Source organism: Lucilia cuprina, chromosome 6, assembly GCF_022045245.1.
Source record: "Lucilia cuprina isolate Lc7/37 chromosome 6, ASM2204524v1, whole genome shotgun sequence".
In the NCBI taxonomy this organism is placed as follows: Eukaryota; Metazoa; Arthropoda; class Insecta; order Diptera; family Calliphoridae; genus Lucilia; species Lucilia cuprina.
Genome location: NC_060954.1, coordinates 26,763,719 through 26,782,784, shown reverse-complemented (window position 1 = coordinate 26,782,784; position 19,066 = coordinate 26,763,719). Strand labels below are relative to the sequence as shown.

The 19,066-nt window shown below is 31.7% G+C and overlaps 2 protein-coding genes across 2 annotated transcripts; both read left to right on the top strand.

The window, feature by feature from the left end:
* Window positions 1-13,668: 13,668 nt before the first annotated feature.
* Window positions 13,669-16,503, top strand: LOC124420563. Its single transcript, XM_046953883.1, has 2 exons — window positions 13,669-14,593; window positions 15,096-16,503. The coding sequence occupies exons 1-2, from the start codon at window positions 13,685-13,687 to the stop codon at window positions 15,231-15,233; spliced, it is 1,047 nt and encodes a 348-aa protein (XP_046809839.1). The 5' UTR covers window positions 13,669-13,684; the 3' UTR covers window positions 15,234-16,503.
* On the top strand, window positions 15,532-16,503 carry LOC111689473. Its single transcript, XM_046953889.1, has one exon. The coding sequence runs from the start codon at window positions 15,532-15,534 to the stop codon at window positions 15,862-15,864; it is 333 nt and encodes a 110-aa protein (XP_046809845.1). The 3' UTR covers window positions 15,865-16,503.
* Window positions 16,504-19,066: the final 2,563 nt, after the last annotated feature.

Below are 19,066 nucleotides of genomic sequence, written 5' to 3'. Positions count from 1 at the left end.
AGTAAAACTTAATTTTTTGTGAAAAATAAACGTAAAAAAGTACATATTCATGAAAATATTATATTACGAAAGAATGAATATTTGTTGCGAATGGATAATTCTACTCCGGCGGAGTAATTTTAAATATTTGTCCATAATGTAGCAGCCGCCGTACGGGTAAATACCTCATATGGGTTTTGTTATATAAAGCGTTCCGGAACAGACTTTTTTTAGTCAATCTCTTTATCTACATAGTGTATATATAAAACAATATTGTTTAATTTGTTAACATTTAATAGATTTCAAAATTAAGCCATAACGTAGAAGTCAGCTAGGTAAATACTTCATAATTTTAAGTGCTAATATTAAGTGTTACGGAAGAGATTTTTTTAGTTAATCACGTTATCTACACAATTTTAATATAAAATATAAAACAATATTGTTTAATATGTTAACATTTAATAGAAACAATTTTTTTCATAAATAACATATTTGTATACATACCAATTATGCCATTATTTAAATAAAATGATATTTGTTTACGAGATGCTTGGTATTTTCAGATTTTTTACATAAATAAATCAAAATATTAACGAGGTTTTTTCCGTTTAACTGATATTTTTAAATATAAAAATGTAAACAATAACAAACTTTGACAGCTATGTAAACCCGGCGAATTTAGAAAAAAATTATCAGCTGATTTTACGATTTACGTAGCTGTAAAAGTTTTTTATTGTTTACATTTTTATATTTAAAACTGTCCGTTAAACGGAGAAAAACTTCATTAAAATTTTGAATATTTATGTAAATAATCTGAAAATACCAAGCATCTCGTAAACAAATATCATTTAATTTCAATATTTATTCCTTAATTTCTTAAGGAAAGTAATTTTTTTTTCTATTAAATGTTAACATATTATACAATATTGTTTTATATTTTATATTTTTCACAAAAAAATAAGTTTTACTTAACTTCAGGCACTCACTTAAATTTTTCAATTTAATCTGCCGGAATAAAATTTTTCGTTTGAAACATACATTATTTAATTTAGAATATATTTTCCTCAGAAATTGTAATATCTTTATTTTTTTATAAAACATAAACTTTTTACAAAAATTTTTCATCAAATGAATTCGCAGTACTTATGGTTTTTTTACATCTACGTCAAAGTAAATTTATAAAGTAGCATCACTTGAACAGCTGACTATTTTTTTTAACTATAGTTTCTATAGAAAAATAAAATTAGTTGTCAAAGTTTCTTTTGAAAATTGTTAACATTGTTTATGTCGCCATTTTTAAATTGTGTTTTGCTATTTGTTAAAATTTGTGAAAAGTTGAAAAAATGAATTAAAAGTGGTTTTAAAGTAGTTTAAAAGTGTTATAAAATGTATAATATATAATAATATAATTAAATCCTTAATATTTTCAACTTAAAAGTAATATTTTATATTTATGTTTTGTTTACTTTGTTGTTAAAGGAAATTTTCTTAAATTTTATTTTGACACATTCTTGGATTATTCCAAAAACAAAATACATGTGTTTGTTGTAGATGTTGTTGTACAACAAGAGATGTCGCTACTTTATTAATTTACTTTGATCTACGTAAACCAAATGCAAAAACAAATTAATGTAAAATGTTGTTGTTGCAGAACTGCCACCACCTTATCTGAATTCGCCTTGTGTTCAAGTTCGATTTAGGGTTTACACTTGTTTTGATAACATATGCAAATACTATTTTTTGCGACGTTAGAATCTTACTAAGCTCCGCTTTATTTACAACTTTGTTGGAAAATTCTAACGAGTAAACCGTTAACCGTACCTAAATATTGTTTGACACCAATTTACGTTTTGTAAAGTAAAAAACACTTCTTTTCTGATCGTCAACATAAGCACTGCGTGCTCTTGACGTTATTACTTCTACGAGGTAAAATAATAATAATAAATATAAATAAATACAGAGAGATCTACGTCTAATTAAATTTGCAAATATTTTTCTTTATTTTCATAAAATCTTGGGAAATTGTGGTGGAGCTGAACATTTGGTCCTAGCGAACCGGATTTAACTTGTTGTATTTGTGGATATATTGCACTAATTTTAACTTTAATTTATATAAAAAAAAAAAAATATATATATATATATATATATATATATATATATATATATATATATATATATATATATATATATATATATATATATATATATATATATATATATATATATATATATATATATATATATATATATATATAAATTCTTTTGATCCTACGGACAATAATTTAAAGCGATATTGTTCATTTTATTTTATTTTAAATTTGTGTTTTCTTACATTATCTTTTGTGCGTTTGTTCGTTCACAGATTTACATCTGTAAATTCTACCAACAAAATACATTACGGTGTATTCTTGATCTTCCCTTATATTGGGTACCCTACGGTCGGTCAGTTTGTCTATTATCAAGTTTGTTGATAAAAATTTTGTAGTCAATTCGTAGTTAAATATCGAGTTATTAATTCATCTATTTTTATAACTATTTTTAAATATTAAAAATGTCGGTCACATCACTAAATGCGTTTATTAGAGCATCGGATGCTCTCATTGCATACCGCGTGAAGTTTGATAATTTAGATGATGAATTGCATGACGTTTTTAAGTTTGAGATTCGGAAACGGGAGTTAGAAAGACTTTGGGACAAAGTTAATTCGACGTACGAAGTGTGTCTTAACACTCTAGAGTCTCGTGAATTTAAAGTGGTAGCGGAAAAATATCAAGCCACATCTTTTGAATATACTGAATGTGGAGGATCTATTTCTAGGAAAATACAAACATTGGAATCTGCTTCAAAAACTAATGAACTTCCAACAGCGAATTTGAATTCCGATAATTCAGAGCATAATCTGACGCTCCCTCCATGCGATATCGACTCTTTCGCAGGGGATTATGTTTCTTGGCCCGCTTTTAGGGATTTATTTACCGCAATTTACATCAATAGCTCGAGGCTTAGCAATATAGAACGTCTTTGCCATTTAATACGGATAACCGAGGGTGAAGCTAAAACAATCGCTTCAAGATATCCATTATATAATAATAGTTTTGAGTTAGCTTGGCGCGATTTAAGGAATACATATGAGAATCCTCGTATGTTGGTGCATAACCAACTAAAGCTTTTATTTAGTCTTCCTGCCTTTGACAAGGAGTCGATCACAGCACTCAAAACCTTACAGCGCGGAATCGATAGTTTTCTTACGGCACTTTCTTTCTTTCTATAATGTGCCTACAGATAATTGGGACCCAATTATCGTGTTTATGTGTATTCAACGTATACCTAGTTCAACAATTATTTTATGGGAACAGGGAATTAAGGACAAATTAAGTTTTCCCCTAATGGAAAGATTTAGATAATTTTCTGAAGAAAAGAATTCTGACTTTGCAATGTCTTCAAAAAATTAAAGGTACAAACTCCACTAATATGGAATCTTCATTGCAATCTCACAATTCTTCCGGAAAAATTTCTTGTATTTTATGTCCTAAGCAGTCCCACTACTTGCGAAATTGTCGTCGTTTTAAAAGTCTTTCAATATCTGATAGAATTTCAACAGTGAATGAGCATAGCTTCTGCACTAATTGTCTTTCGAGGACACAAACTGCCAGAAGTTGCAAAATAAATAATAATTGTTATATATGCAATAATCGACATCACTCGATGCTTCATTTACAACATTTAGAAAACTCTGTGGTTGAAAGACCTACTGTTTCTACGGAACAGAACTCTGATGCGGTTCTACGACATACTAACTCCCACTACCAACAATCATATACGTCCAATAATGTAACGTCCAATTCACAAGTATTTCATACTAGTCAAAACCAGTCTGTTCTATTAGGGACAGCTACGGTAAATATAATTCATAGTAACAATAAGTATCAGGTCCGCGCTTTAATTGATTCGGGTTCGGAATGCTCTTACATTTCTGAACGATTACGGAAAAGGTTTAAACTTCCCACGCATTCTGCACATGCTCAAGTTTCTGGCATTAATAATGTAGTTATTAGAGTTTCTAAATATTGTCCTGTGGAAATTGGTTCCGATTTAGACTCTTCAGTAAACCATAGTACAAACGCATTTGTTTTACCAAAAATTTCGGGAAATTTACCTTCAACTTCCGTAAATATCGATATTAAAAAGTTATTGCCAAATCTTTCTTTGGCGGATTCAAATCTTTTAGATAGTAGGCCTGTAGATATTCTTATTGGTGCGGATTTATATCATCGTATAATTTTATCGGAAGTACAGCAAAATATATTAGGGTCATTATTGGCACAAAAAAATGTATTTGGCTGGATTCTGACAGGACCAGCCAATCCCAGGGACTTTGAATCACATATCGCAAATTTACAATACACTACGTGGTCTAACGCTTCTTAATGTTTGTTTGAATATCACTTAAAATGCTCACAAGAATATATTTACGTCTACTTTAATATACATACTAAATTTAAATACACCACTTTGTGGTCCGGTCATTTATGACCATGTCCCTCTTTTAGGGGCCCGGTTCATGGTCTGCTTAAAACCATTCTCCATTTAAGAGCAGTATGTAGTCTGCGAAAAATTACATCCCATCGGCTTTGTCCTATGGGAACCTTTTTTCTACGAACCCAGTTCATGGTCTGCTTTAAAACCATTCTCCCTTTGAGAGCAGTATGTAGTCTGCGGAAAACTACATTCCTTAGACTTTGTTCTATGGGAACCATTATTTTACCAGCCCAGTCTGGTGTGATGCCTTTGATCACTTATGAAAAAATATATATTAACAAAAAAAATCTATAGATATAGATCTCAATGTTAATTGCAACACTCTTTAGTTCGATTTAGGGTTTACACTTGTTTTGATAACATATGCAAATACTATTTTTTGCGACGTTAGAATCTTACTAAGCTCCGCTTTATTTACAACTTTGTTGGAAAATTCTAACGAGTAAACCGTTAACGGTACCTAAATATTGTTTGCCACCAATTTACGTTTTGTAAAGTAAAAAACACTTCTTTTCTGATCGTCAACATAAGCACTACGTGCTCTTGACGTTATTACTTCTACGAGGTAAAATAATAATAATAAATAAATACAGAGAGATCTACGTCTAATTAAATTTGCAAATATTTTGTTTTATTTTCATAAAATCTTGGGAAATTGTGGTGGAGCTTAACACCTTGTATTATCCTAAATGGTATATTTGTTGTAAAAAATTCTACGCCGGAAGATTAATTTTGCAAAACTTAAATTTTTATTTTTTTAAAAATAAAGATATTAAAATTTGTGAAGAAAATATATTCTGAATTGATAGTGTTTGATTCAAAAAAATTCTATTCCGGCGGATTAATTTGCAAAATTTAAGTGAGTGTCTAAAGTTAAGTAAAACTTAATTTTTGTGAAAAATAAACATAAAAAAGTAAATATTCATGAAAAAAATATATATAACGAATGAATGAATCTTTGTTGCGAATGGATAATTCTACTCCGGCGGAGTAATTTTCAATATTTGGCCATAATGTAGCAGACGCCGGTCGGGTTATAACTCATATGGGTTTTGTTATATAAAGCGTTCCGGAACAGACTTTTTTAGTTAATCACTTTATCCACATAGTGTATATGTAAAAAAATATTGTTTAATTTGTTAAATTTTAATAAATTTTAAACAAAGCTCTGAAAGAATTCATCCCCTAATTCTTTATTTGAAATTGAGTTATATTTTAAAGAATTAACAATTCTTCAAACTCATTCCCTTTGATTTAATTCCTAGAATTAATTCTTAAAGCTTTCGATGTTGTTGAATTAATTCTCTAATGAATTAATTCCTATAGAATCATAAATTCCTTCTGAATGAACTAATTTTGTTTGCATTCAATCTGTTACAAATTGAATTAAAATTAATTTCAACAATTCCTATTGATTTTTAAATTCCCTTTGAATGATATAAATTTTGTTTGAATTCAATCTATTACAAATTGAATTTAAAAATTTTTCAACCATTTAATTTGAAATAGATTGAATGAATGTTTTGTTTTAAAATTCAAAAGCATTCTGTATATTAAAAATTGAATAAAATTTGTTTCTTTCATTCAATTTGTAATAGAAGGAATTAAAGAAATATGAATGATCATTCCATTGAATTCATTCCTATAAAGAATGAATTCTCTTAGGAATTAATTCAATAGAATATAAAGCTTAGAAATTCAGCTTTAGAATTTAAATTCAAAGAATGATTTTTAAAGAATGATACATTCAAAAATTTTAAGCCGAATTAAAAATATAAGGGAATTAATTCCAAATAGAATTCATTCTTTTACTAAAAGTAAGCTGCCGCTGTTCGGCAAAATTCTTCATATGTGATTCTTTATATAAATTATTCCAGAAGAGATTTTTTTAGTTAATCACTTTATATATCTATTAGGCTTCACGCAATATTTTTGAAATTGTGATATCATACTTTTTATGGCAGTTTTTAAAACAGCGCTAATATTGGCGTAATTATTTTTTTTAAATTTCAACTTCTTCATCTGCATATCTGCGGGCAAAAACTGCTGTACATATTTCAAATCTGACTTTAGTATACTATTCTACAGGAAAATTTAAGATATATAAACTTAATTTGACAGAATTTAGATGCACATGAGCAAAAGAAAAAAATGCAATTAAAAAAAAAATTCAAAACCTGATTTTATCATTCGTAAATATAGTATTCAATGCCCTTACAAAAATAGTGTTAAAATTTTTAATTTATTGTAAACCCTTTAGGAGTTATGATGGTTATAATGTTGGCTTGTGGTTAAATAATTTCCCATCAAACAATGGAGTTTTTCATCATCATCATCTCTGAATTTAATAAAACTCCATCCAATTAATGTTCCATATATAACATGTATAATGACAAATTTTAAATCTGAAAATATAAAGTCTCATCACATCTAAAGGGTTAATGATAAAATTTTTATTTTTGCACCATTTGTCTCAGCAAAAAGCATACTTTGATTATGCACAAAGACACATTTTTTTGAAATATTTTTTGGAAAAAATGCATCTTTGGATAATACTAAACATTTTGAAACATTGATTTTTCCTATAAAATCAATTATTAGAGCATGATTTCCTATAAATAATACAGTTTTTGCTCTGCAAAAAATGTCGCTCAAAATCAGTGGTTTCCGCCTCAGATATGCAGAAGAAGGAGTTGGAATTTTGATAAAATTATTACAGCATAGTATTAACTGATACAAAAACCTTCTAAAAAGTTGTGATATCACAAAAACGGGAAACATTTTATTTTTTGAAACGAAGCCTAATATCTATGTTAATATAAAATATAAAACAATATTATTTAATATGTTAACATTTAATATTTTTCCTAAATAACATATTTGTATACATACCAATTATGCCATTATTTAAAATAAACTGATATTTGTTTACGAGATGCTTGGTATTTTCCGATTTTTTACATAAATAACGTGATTAATTTAAAAAAAATCTCTTCCGGAACACTTAATATTAAGAAACGCATATGAAGTATTTTCCCGGCTGGCGGCAGCTGATTATTACTTAATGGCTTAATTTTAAAATCTATTAAATCTTACCAATTTAACCATATTGTTTTATATATACACTATGTAGATAAACAAATTAACTAAAAAAGTCTGTTCCGGAACGCTTTATATAAAAAAATCCATATAAGGTATTTACCCGTCCGGCGGCTGCTACATTATGGCCAAATATTGAAAATTACCTCGCCGGAGTAGAATTATTAATTCGCAACAAATATTCATTCATTCGTAATATAATTTTTTCATAAATATGTACTTTTTATGTTAATTTTTCACAAAAAATTAAGTTTTACTTAACTTAAGGCACTCACTTAAATTTTGCAAATTAAGCTGCCGAAAATAATTTTTCGATGGAAACAAACATTATTCAATTCAGAATATATTTTCCTCCCAAATTTTAATATCTTCATTTTTTAATATAATATAAACATTTTACAAAAATTTTTCATCAAATGAATACGCCGTACTTATGGTTTTTGACATTTACGAAAACCAAAAGCAAAAACAAAATACATGGAAAATGTTGTTGTTGCAGAACTGCCACCACCTTATCTGAATTCGCCTTGGTAATGATTATTTGGTTATTAAGAGTGGGTGTCAAACGATAGCAAATTTATTTTAAAAGTAAATTTTTGATAGATATGAGGTGAATAATATTTTACTAGCTCATTGGACTACATAAATTTCTGACAAATGAAAATAAAAAATTTACAAAACAAAAAATATTATATTTAAGAGATTTAATTATAAAATTCATAAAGGACGAAAAACAGTTTATTTTTATTGGATGCGTTAAATTTTCGGGATTAATCGTGAAAATTTTCAAAATTTATCACAGCAAAAAAAGATATCGTTTGGCACAGCAAAATGTAAAAATTTTCCCACCATAAAAAAATTACAATCCAACATAGAACATTGATATCATTTGGCACACATCCTAAAACTGCATGGCCACACCAAGGTATATTAATTTTATAAGGTAGTGTAATCGACGAATTCAGAGTACCAAGCGAATTCGTAACATTTTTTTATATGTAGTTTGACATTGTGGATGTACTTGAAGGCGAATTGGCTATTAGGGAAAAATTTCAAAAACAGCTGACAAATAAATCAAAGCGAATTTTTATTAAACAAAAAATTTTTATAAATTTAAATCTGTTTATAATTTTTTTGATGCTTAAACAAAAATATACCCTAATCACACAATTTCACTTTAATCAAAAATTTTACATATACACAATGAAACCAGTTTGACATTTACAAAATAAAAACAAAGTTTGACATTAATTATACACCACGGTGAATAATGAACATAGTAACAAAAAACCATAAGCTGTTCTGATAACACTACCTTACAATTAATTGTTCAATTCACAAGCCACGAGAAGATAACAAACTCTGGCTGGTAAACTTTTTTCACTCGATTATGGGAGAGGGGGAAAAAATTACTCTTTTCTGCAGAAAATTAGTATTATTTGCAGAAAATGAGTTTTTTGTGCAGAAAATGAGTATTTTCTCTTCTTTGCAGACTGAATGTGCAGTGCTGCCAAATTCTTATATATTTAAATGCACTCATCAAGGATGGGAAGTGAATTAATGAAAACAATATACGAAATTATTTTTAAATATAAAATAATTTATTAAAGGTACTTAAATTTTTTTTGTTTAGGAATACGGTCGGCATTTATAAACTTTTTAAAACCATTAAAAACTTTTTATTTCTAAAATATTTAACAAAAATATTTTAATTTCTAGTACCCATATTTTCCAATTTATTTTAATATTAAATTTCAATTGTTTCTCCAAAATTTTCAATTGGATTTTCGTTATATGTACAGAATATTTTTCCAATTTTCATAAATTTTTAATTTATTTAAATTTTAAATTAAAATTGTATTTCAGAAATATCTAATTGTATATCAAAATTTACCAATTGTATTTTAATATTTTAATTAGAATATCTAAAATGTATATAAATTCCACAATACAAAAGGAAACTTCTAAAATACTTTTGAAAATTTTTAAATGAAATTATAAAATTCTGAATATATATATATATATATATATATTATATTATATATATATTATATATATATATATATATATATATATTATATATATATATATATATATTATATATTATTATATATATATATATATATATATATATATATATATATATATATATAATATATATATTATATATATATATATATATATATATATATATATATATATATATATATATATATATATATATATATATATATATATATATTATATATATATGTCTTCTAATGGCTCATAGAGGAGCGAATTTCATTTATATATTAGTTTTATTTGATGTATTTGTTTTATTTAATTTCTTTTATATGTCCCTTTAAATTTGTTTTATTTCTTTAATTTGATTTATATTTATTGAGCCACCTTAATGTTGTTTATAATTGTATGATCATTGTTGTTAATATTTGTTCATAGGTTAGGATTCTTTATATTGTTCTTTTTATTCCCTTTTGTTCTTATTTGTTTACGGACTCAACGCACTTTGTCCCTAAATTCTACTGCAGTATTTTCGTTAAGTTTTTTGTTTGTTTGGAATGTAACAGTTAGTAAATGTACATAACAGAAAGAAATGTCAGCCAGTATTTACTGCCATTAATATTAAAGTTTAGTTTGTTGGGGACAAAGACTGCGGTAAGTGGTTCATATTTATAATAATATTATTTAAATTCTTCATTAGAAATAAACGTTTACACCCTTGCAACATAATTTTAAACAAATTTGTGGTTCTTTTTGGGTGTTTGTTAAACTCGCTGTCCTCAACATTAGGCTCAAGTCGCAGCCAGCGACAAATTTTATTTCGCAATCTTTGGTGCGATTGTGGTTCCTTGCCTGTCGGAACAAATTTTATTGAATTTAAATGTTTTTTGTGGTTCCTTGCCGCCGGAACATTAATACGTTTTGTGTAATTTTATGTAAACGGTTCCTTGCCTGCCGGAGCAAATTTTATTTGTACTTTTGTGTGAATTTGTGGTTCCTTGTCCGTCGGAACAAATTTCATTTGAAATAATTTTGTGGTTCCTTGCCTGCCGGAACATAAAATAAATTTGAAAACAGCTCAGTGATTCCAGTCTGCCGGGACAAATAATTAATTTATTTAAAATAATTTGGTGAACAATTTTCCATTTAAATTTTTGGTGTGAAATTTTTTGTGGTTTTTTGAGAAACCTTTTGTGAATTTTTGGTTGGCTTGCAGTCAACAATGAATCAGCCTACTAGTGGTTCCTCGTCTGCCGGAACAAAAGTTGGTTTCCAACAAATGACCGCTTCAGCCGCTGAAGTCTCTGCCCTGCCTGCCAGTTCCCTTGCCGCTGGAACATCATCGACTCCCACTGCCGCTGGAGTGCCTCCACCAAACGTAAGTACCAGTGTCGCCTATTCAAGCCAACCATCTAAAGTTGCTCCTTCTATTGCCGAGGTGCCTGCAAGTTCCATCGTTGCCGGAACGACGTGTACCGTAGCCACCACAGTTGCCGCCAGTGTTCAACCTAACCAACAAAATTTTCAGCCGCCGTTGCCCCAGTCGACCTACAACAACAATTTAGAAGTTCTCCAAATCCAGATAAATGTTCTCCAGGCCCAGTTGTTAAATGCCCAGCGTGCTTTGTCCATCGCCATGAACAATAATTCGACGCCAAGCTCTTCAGCCGCCATGCCACAGCCATCCAATATGGCGCCGCCAGTAACGGGTACCAGTGAAGTCAACGTTGACAATTCTGCCTCAGCCAACGTCGACTGCGCTGAACGTCGGACGCCATTTTCTTCCATAGGCTGTAATGAAAATAATTTTTTGATGCCGTCAAATATGCCGTTGTCTCAAAATGTTGGCTCGATGCTGGTGCATAGAAAAATTTATGACTTGCGGAATTTAATGGCGTTCCTGAAGATTGGCCCATGTTTTCAACGGCTTTTAACCAGTCTACTGCCGTTTATAATTATAATAATTTTGAAAATTGTTTGAGGCTCCAAAAGGTTTTGAAGGGCGATGCACGGGAATGTGTGAAGTCGTTGTTGATCCATCCCGATAATGTGAGTATGGTTATGGAACAATTGTGTTTTCAATATGGTCGGCCCAAAATACTCATTCGTTGTCAGCTGCAACAAGTTAAAGAAATTTCGCCCATTAGTGAAAGTGCTATCGACAAACTTGTGCCTCTTGCTTTTAAAGTGCAGAATCTAGCTGCTTTTTTGGAAACTGCCAATGGACAACAGCATTTAGCAAATCCCACACTGATGGAAGAACTGATCGGAAAAATTCCTATGAGTAAACGGATGGAGTGGGCCCGCTACGCCTCAACTATAAAGCCATATCCTACAGTTTTGGATTTTAGTAGATGGCTCAAGGGTGTCGCTGATTTGGTGAGAATGGTGCAAAGTTCTAGTGGAAATCGTCAAAATAATGAACTAAAAAGAAAAGTTGTCCTCCATGCCGCTGATGGTCAACATAAACAAGAATGCCCTCTGTGCCAGGCAATTCATAAAATATTTGAGTGTAAAAAATTTGGTTCATTGAGTGTGCCTAATCGTTGGAGTGATGTTAAGAAATTGAGGTTATGTTTTTCGTGTCTCGGTAGTGGACATTCAAGCCGATTTTGTCGTTATCGTAAGACGTGTCCCGTTGATGGTTGCCTAAGAAAACATAACAAATTATTGCATGATGTCAAAATTAATATATTATAATAATACGGTTTCATCTGAGACTCCTGGTCCAAGTGGTTCATCAAATGTGCTTAGTTGTGTGTCCAAAGCTACAGATAAAGGTGTGTTGTTATTTCGAGTGGTGCCAATTGTGCTTTATGGTCCTAGTAACAAAGTTGAAACATAAGCGTTGTTGGATGTAGGTTCTTCGGTTACTATGGTGGACAGCTCCTTGGTGAAGCAACTAGGTCTTCAGGGGCAACAAAGCAAATTAAATCTACACTGGTATGCTGGTAAGGCGTCACTAGAAATGGCGACTGTGGTTCATTTGCAAGTAAGTGGAATTGGTAGGCAGAGGAAATATGCGTTAAATAATGCTTATGGAGTTTCAAATTTAAAATTGCCGGCCCAAAGTTTAAATATGGATTTAAGTGCTCATCCTGGTTTGCCCATTAAATTATACGACGACGTAGTCCCTAAAGTGCTTATTGGGTTGGATTATTGCCATCTAGGGCTTCCCGATGAAATTGTGCCTCTAGAAGAAAATGGTCCATATGCTGCCAACATTCCTTTAGGAAGGGTCGTATTTGGTAAAATGAGGGGTAAGTCGTCCAATTCCCATTTGTGTTTGTTGTTGGTTCAGCCTGATCAAAGGCTCTATGACTTGGTGGCTAATTATTTTGAAACGGAGAATTTTGGAGTGAAGGTATTGCCGGTCATAGAATCAAAGGATGAGTTACGGACCCGGAAGATTATGAAAGAAACAACAATAAAAATTGGAGGTCGATTCCAAACTCGGCTCTTGTGGCGTACTAATGATGTTGTGCTTCCAGACAGTTACCATATGGCTCTTAATAGGCTCGTTGGCATTGAACGAAAAATTAAAAGATGCCCTGAATTTGGTGTCGCCTATAAAACTATAATGAAGGATTATTTGTCGAAGAATTATGTACATAAACTGTCGCCCATAAAAGCTGCTGATGTATCCCCCAGAACTTCGTATCTTCCTCATTTTGGAGTGGTCAACCCAAATAAGCCAGGAAAAATTCGGTTGGTGTTTGATGCTGCCGCATCCGTTGAAGGTGTTTCTCTCAATTCAAACCTGCTTAAAGGCCCCCAGCAATACAAGCCGTTGCCATCCGTTTTGTTTAATTTTCGTGTTGGTGCTGTAGCAGTGTGCGGGGATATAAAAGAAATGTTTCACCAGGTACTTGTGGCTCCTGAACATAGATGTTCTCAACGGTTCCTTTGGCGCGAAGATAATGAATAAGCTCCCGATTGTTTTGAAATGCTTGTTATGGTGCTGCTTGTTCGCCTTGTGTAGCCCATTATGTCAAAGAGACAAATGCTCTGTGTTATCGTGATCAATATCCTCGTGCAGTGAAGTCTATCTTGGATCATCATTATGTGGATGACTTTGTGGATAGCTTTCCTAACCCTGCAAGGTCCATTGAAATTGCGCAACAAGTACGCAACATCCATAAAGTTCCACAATGTGAATGATGGTGTTATGGAAGGTGTAAAGTCTCCAACTAAAAGAGAGCTGTTGAGTGTGGTTATGTCCGTTTTCGACACACTTGGGTTTTTGAGCCACTTTATGATAACGGCAAAATTGATGATGCGAGAAGTTTGGAGACACAGCATTGGATGGGATGAAGCACTGCCCGGTGAAATTGTTGATGTGTGGAATAATTGGCGCCAAGGTCTTCAAAATGTTGAAAAGGTCAAAGTACCTCGGTGTTATTTTGGAAATGGTGTTCCTTACCGCCTGGAACTACATGTTTTTGTAGACGCCAGTGAAGACGCATTTGGAGCTATGTCATACTGGAGGTCAATAAATGCCCATAATAAAATTGAAGTGTCTCTTGTGGCTGCCAAATCTAGATGTGCCCCTTTGAAAATTATGAGTATTCCTCGGCTCGAACTACAGGCTGCTGTTTTGGGCACTCGGTTATTGGTTACAATTTTGAAGGAACATTCCGTTAAGGTATCAAGAATTATTTGTTGGAGTGATTCTACAACTGTAATAAATTGGATTGGCTCAGAAAGTCGCCGTTACAAACCTTTTGTTGCCCACAGAATTACGGAAATTCTTGAATCTACTAGCCCTGCAGATTGGAGATGGCTACCAACAAATCTAAATGTTGCGGATGAAACTACAAGAAGGAAAAGCCAAGTTGATTTTTCTGATGATTCTCGCTGGTTGAATGGTCCTAAATTTCTTTATGATTCTGAAGATAATTGGCCCCAAAAGGAAAACGTAGCCCCAAACGAACAAGATTCGGAAGAACTTCGTCCAAAATTTGCTCTACTGGTAAATATACAAGAAGTCATTGATTATAAAAGATTTTTCTCCTATTTGAAACTAAAACGTACAGTGGCTTTAGTGTAACGTTTTATAAACCGCTGCAGTAAGGAGATTGGTCCTGCTGAGGAAAATGGTTTAACTGCAGACGAGTTAAAAATGCTGAAATTTTGCTCTCCCTTCAAGCTCAACAAGAGCATTTTTGCCAAGAAATTGAAATAATAAAAAATGAAGGTAGTCTGCCCAAAAGTAGTGAATTGTACTCCCTGTGCCCGTATATGGATGAAAATGCATTACTTCGTATTTATGGCCGTGTGGACGCCGCTAGCTGGTTACCATTGGATTCAAGGCGCCCGATTATATTGCCGTCATTTCATCCTGTCACTGAGTTACACGAAAAAATTAAACACCAAAATTTTGAAGCAACTATATGTGAAATTCGTAGTTCATTTTGGATTCCCGGCCTTAGGAAAATTTTACGTAAGCGTGTTTCTAATTGTCTTATTTTCAGATTCCGTCGTACATTGCCGGTGCCACCATTTATGGGTTCTTTGCCAAAGGACAGATTGACTCGATATATTCGTCCCTTTTCCTACACTGGTTTGGATTACTTTGGCCCTCTGACTATTACGATTGGTCGTCGTCATGAAAAACGCTCTGTGGCTTTATTTACTTGCCTAGCCATCAGAACCATCCATTTAGAAGTCGCTTTCGATTTGTCCACAGATGCGTGTATTCTTGCCATACGCAACTTTATAAATAGACGTGGCCTTCCTACAAGACTCAGGAGCGACAATGGAAAAAATTTTGTTGGTGCCGACCAAGTTGCCAAGCGGTTCAGTGACGTATTTGATGTGGCTCGTATTCAAGATGAATGCTCTACGAAGGATATAGACTGGCAGTTCAATTGTCCCCATAATCCTGCGGAAGGTAGTATATGGGAAAGTATGGTCCTGTGCGTCAAACGTGTCTTGCAGTCAACTTTAAAAGAATCGGCCCCCCAAGAACATGCGTTGCAAAGTTTCCTTATTGAAGCGGAAAATATTGTGAATTCTCGTCCCATAACGCACTTGCCCCTGAGCCATGAAGATGAGGAACCACTAACGCCTAATCATTTTTTGCTCGGTTGCCCTAATACATCGCAAACTCCTGCCGGAGAAATAAATGATCAACCAGTTGCCCTAAGAAAGCAGTGGCGCATATCCCGTCAATTGCGTGACCACTTCTGGAAGCGGTGGATTAAAGAATATTTGCCCACATTGACTAGACGTTCTAAATGATGTGAACGTACAAAGCCCATTGCTGTTGGTGATTTGGTTCTAATTTGTGATCCAACTGTGTCCCGCAGAGATTGGAAGCGCGGTAGAGTTGAAGAGGTGTTCAAAGGGAGAGATGGTATTATTCGACGTGCTGATGTTCGCACAAATACTGTTGTATTAAGACGCCCTGTTTCCAAGCTGGCCATACTCGATTTGCAGTAGTGAATCGTAGCCGATCCACGGGGGTGGGGATGTCGCCTAATGGCTCATAGAGGAGCGAATTTTATTTATTAGTTTTATTTGATTTATTTGTTTTATTTTTTTCTTTTATATGTCCCTTTAAATTTGTTTTATTTCTTTAATTTGATTTATATTTATTGAGCCACCTTAATGTTGTTTATAATTGTATGATCATTGTTGTTAATATTCGTTCATATGACCTTTAGGATTTTTTATATTGTTCTTTTTATTCCCTTTTGTTCTTATTTGTTTACGAACTCAACGCACTTTGTCCCTAAATTCTACTGCAGTATTTTCGTTGAGTTTTTTGTTTGTTTGGAATGTAACAGTTAGTAAATGTACATAACAGAAAGAAATTTGTAGGCTCAGTATTTACTGGCATTAATATTAAAGTTTAGTTTGTTGGGGACAAAGACTGCGGTAAGTGGTTCATATTTATAATAATATTATTTTTGTAATAATTTAAATTCTTCATTAGAAATAAACGTTTACACCCTTGCATCATAACTTTAAACAAATTTGTGGTTCTTTTTGGGTGTTTGTTAGGCTCAAGTCGCAGCCAGCGACAATACACTTGTCTGAAAATAAATTAGAAATATTTGAAATACAATTTGACTACAACTTTAGCGGAATTGTTATAACACAAAATCTACCAAGTAAAAGCTAGTAGTTTTTGGCTTTATTGTGTTTTTGTTTCAAAAACTATTAAAATTTATTTAGTTTTCCCATACAAATTCAAAATATTGTCGAAAACCAACTAAAAACTAATTTGTAAAAGAAAACGTCAAAAAGTGAAAAACTATTTTTAGAATTTTTCATATTTTAACATTTTATATTTATAAATTTCATTTATTTCATACAAATAAATTAATAAAGAGTTTTAAAAGATTTTTACAAAACAATGTCTATCGTTTATGTTGGTGCGAATACTGTATAAAAATGCAAATAATTTGAAAAAGTCGACTTTTTTAGATTCAAACCAAGAGAATTTAGGAAAAGCTTATCCAACCCTGTACTTAGCAAATGGCAATCTTTTAGTACAAAACAAGTAATAGTGCTATATTCGGCTGTGCCGAATCTTATATACCCTTCACCATAGTGTATTTTAAACATCTTTTATAAATTTTAAATTTTTTCCCGACTACATTATTATTACATCAAAAGCTAAACAAAAAGTATAACAACAACAACGCTAAACGAAATAAAACACAAGGCATCTAAACCAACAGACATCTAAACATACATAACGAAAAACACAGAAAAACAAAAATAACAACGCAATGACGCCAACAGCATCCAAACCAAGGGTGCCCAAGCCATATGCGCTTGGTATTCTTTTGTTTTTGTAAATGCGCTTAGATATAGACAGTGTGTTTTCTACACACTTATATGCGCTTAACACTAGCAATACGTTGTTGTTGTTCTTAACAGTATACAAGCAACAGTAAAACAACAACACTTTCGTATTCATTGCTGGTAAACATTGACGAGACGTAGATTTTGTTTATCGTAAAAAAATTGTGTTACTTTTAAATTTCAAACTTACATTATTCGCATAAAAATTATTGTACAATAACTCACAATCTACTTTCATATAATTGAAAACGTTTTAAATACTTTTTTCTATTCATTAAAAAATATATTTGCAAAACAAAAGGGAAAATTATTTTATTTTAACAAAAAATGCAAATCATATATTTTTGTTGTGTATTTTGGATTCCAAACATACAAAAAAATACACAGCTGAATAAAACCAAATACATCTACACACACGTGTACATCTTTTTCCATATACAGTGTTGTTGTTGACATTTTTTGATGAAATTTTCAGAGGTTGTCTCGGATTTTTGCTCCGTTATTTACCGACCGATTTTAAATAGCGATCTTCTCGAAAGCATGTCTAATAGAATTATTGAGGATTCGGATCTCGCCGATATCTGGGGTCCTCTAAAAACTGATTTCAACAGACAGACGGACATGGCTTAATCGACTCCGCTATCTATAAGGATCCAGAATATATATACTTTATAGGGTCGGAAAATTATATTATAGAAATTACAAACGGAATGACAAACTTATATATACCCTTCTCACGAAGGTGAAGGATATAAAAATGTCAACTTGGCACAATTTTTTTTAATTATTCGGCATTTTGCACATTTTATCGGTGTTTTGCGCGTTTGCCACAAAGTATATACATGCATAACTAAGGATGCTGCGCCTGGACAGATACACGAAGTTCACCGAAACATTTCCCTGTATTCATCAGATCTTTGAGCAAATAAACAAAGAACCATTTCCAGAATTACGTACCAACAATTATTTTAGTATATAATTAATTAAGGACCTAATAGGTGATCCTACTGATAAATTTATCTTGGAATGTCAACTACCCCAGCAATTTTGATTTATATTTGAGGTTAGTAGGTACTTACATACTTATCTTTATTTAAAAAAAAAAACAAGTCTTAAATAAACTTTTTCTCTTAACAGGAAGCTTCTAAGTCAACCCAATATGGATTTTGATGATGTCTTCCTAAAGGCTAGAGTTTCCGATTGTGACACACAAATCGAATATCATTATGAGGATTACGATAAAATCTATAATATATTTGCTGCTCGTTATGAATTTCATGTTAGACTATAGACTACACTAGAGACTAAACTATAGACTAGAGTATAGATTAGACTATAGACTAGATTATAGACTAGACTATAGATTAGATTATAGACTGTACTACAAATTAGATTAAAGACTACACTATAGATTAGACTATAGACTTGACTATAGACTAGACTATAGACTAGATTATTGACTAGACTATAGACTAAACTATAAACTTGACTATAGATTAGACTAGACTTGTCTATAGACTAGTCTATAGACTAGACTATGGACTAGACTATAGACTACACTTTAGGTTAGACTATAGACTAGAATAGACTATAGACTAAACTATAGATTAGACTATAGACTACACTT

Bases quoted from the DNA above. Each gene is read 5' to 3' on its own strand.
- LOC124420563 (XM_046953883.1), top strand. From the start codon at position 13,685: ATGTGGATGACTTTGTGGATAGCTTTCCTAACCCTGCAAGGTCCATTG. The intron at 14,594-15,095 runs GTAAATATACAA...TCTTATTTTCAG, and splicing joins GTCCAAAATTTGCTCTACTG to ATTCCGTCGTACATTGCCGG.
- LOC111689473 (XM_046953889.1), top strand. From the start codon at position 15,532: ATGGTCCTGTGCGTCAAACGTGTCTTGCAGTCAACTTTAAAAGAATCG.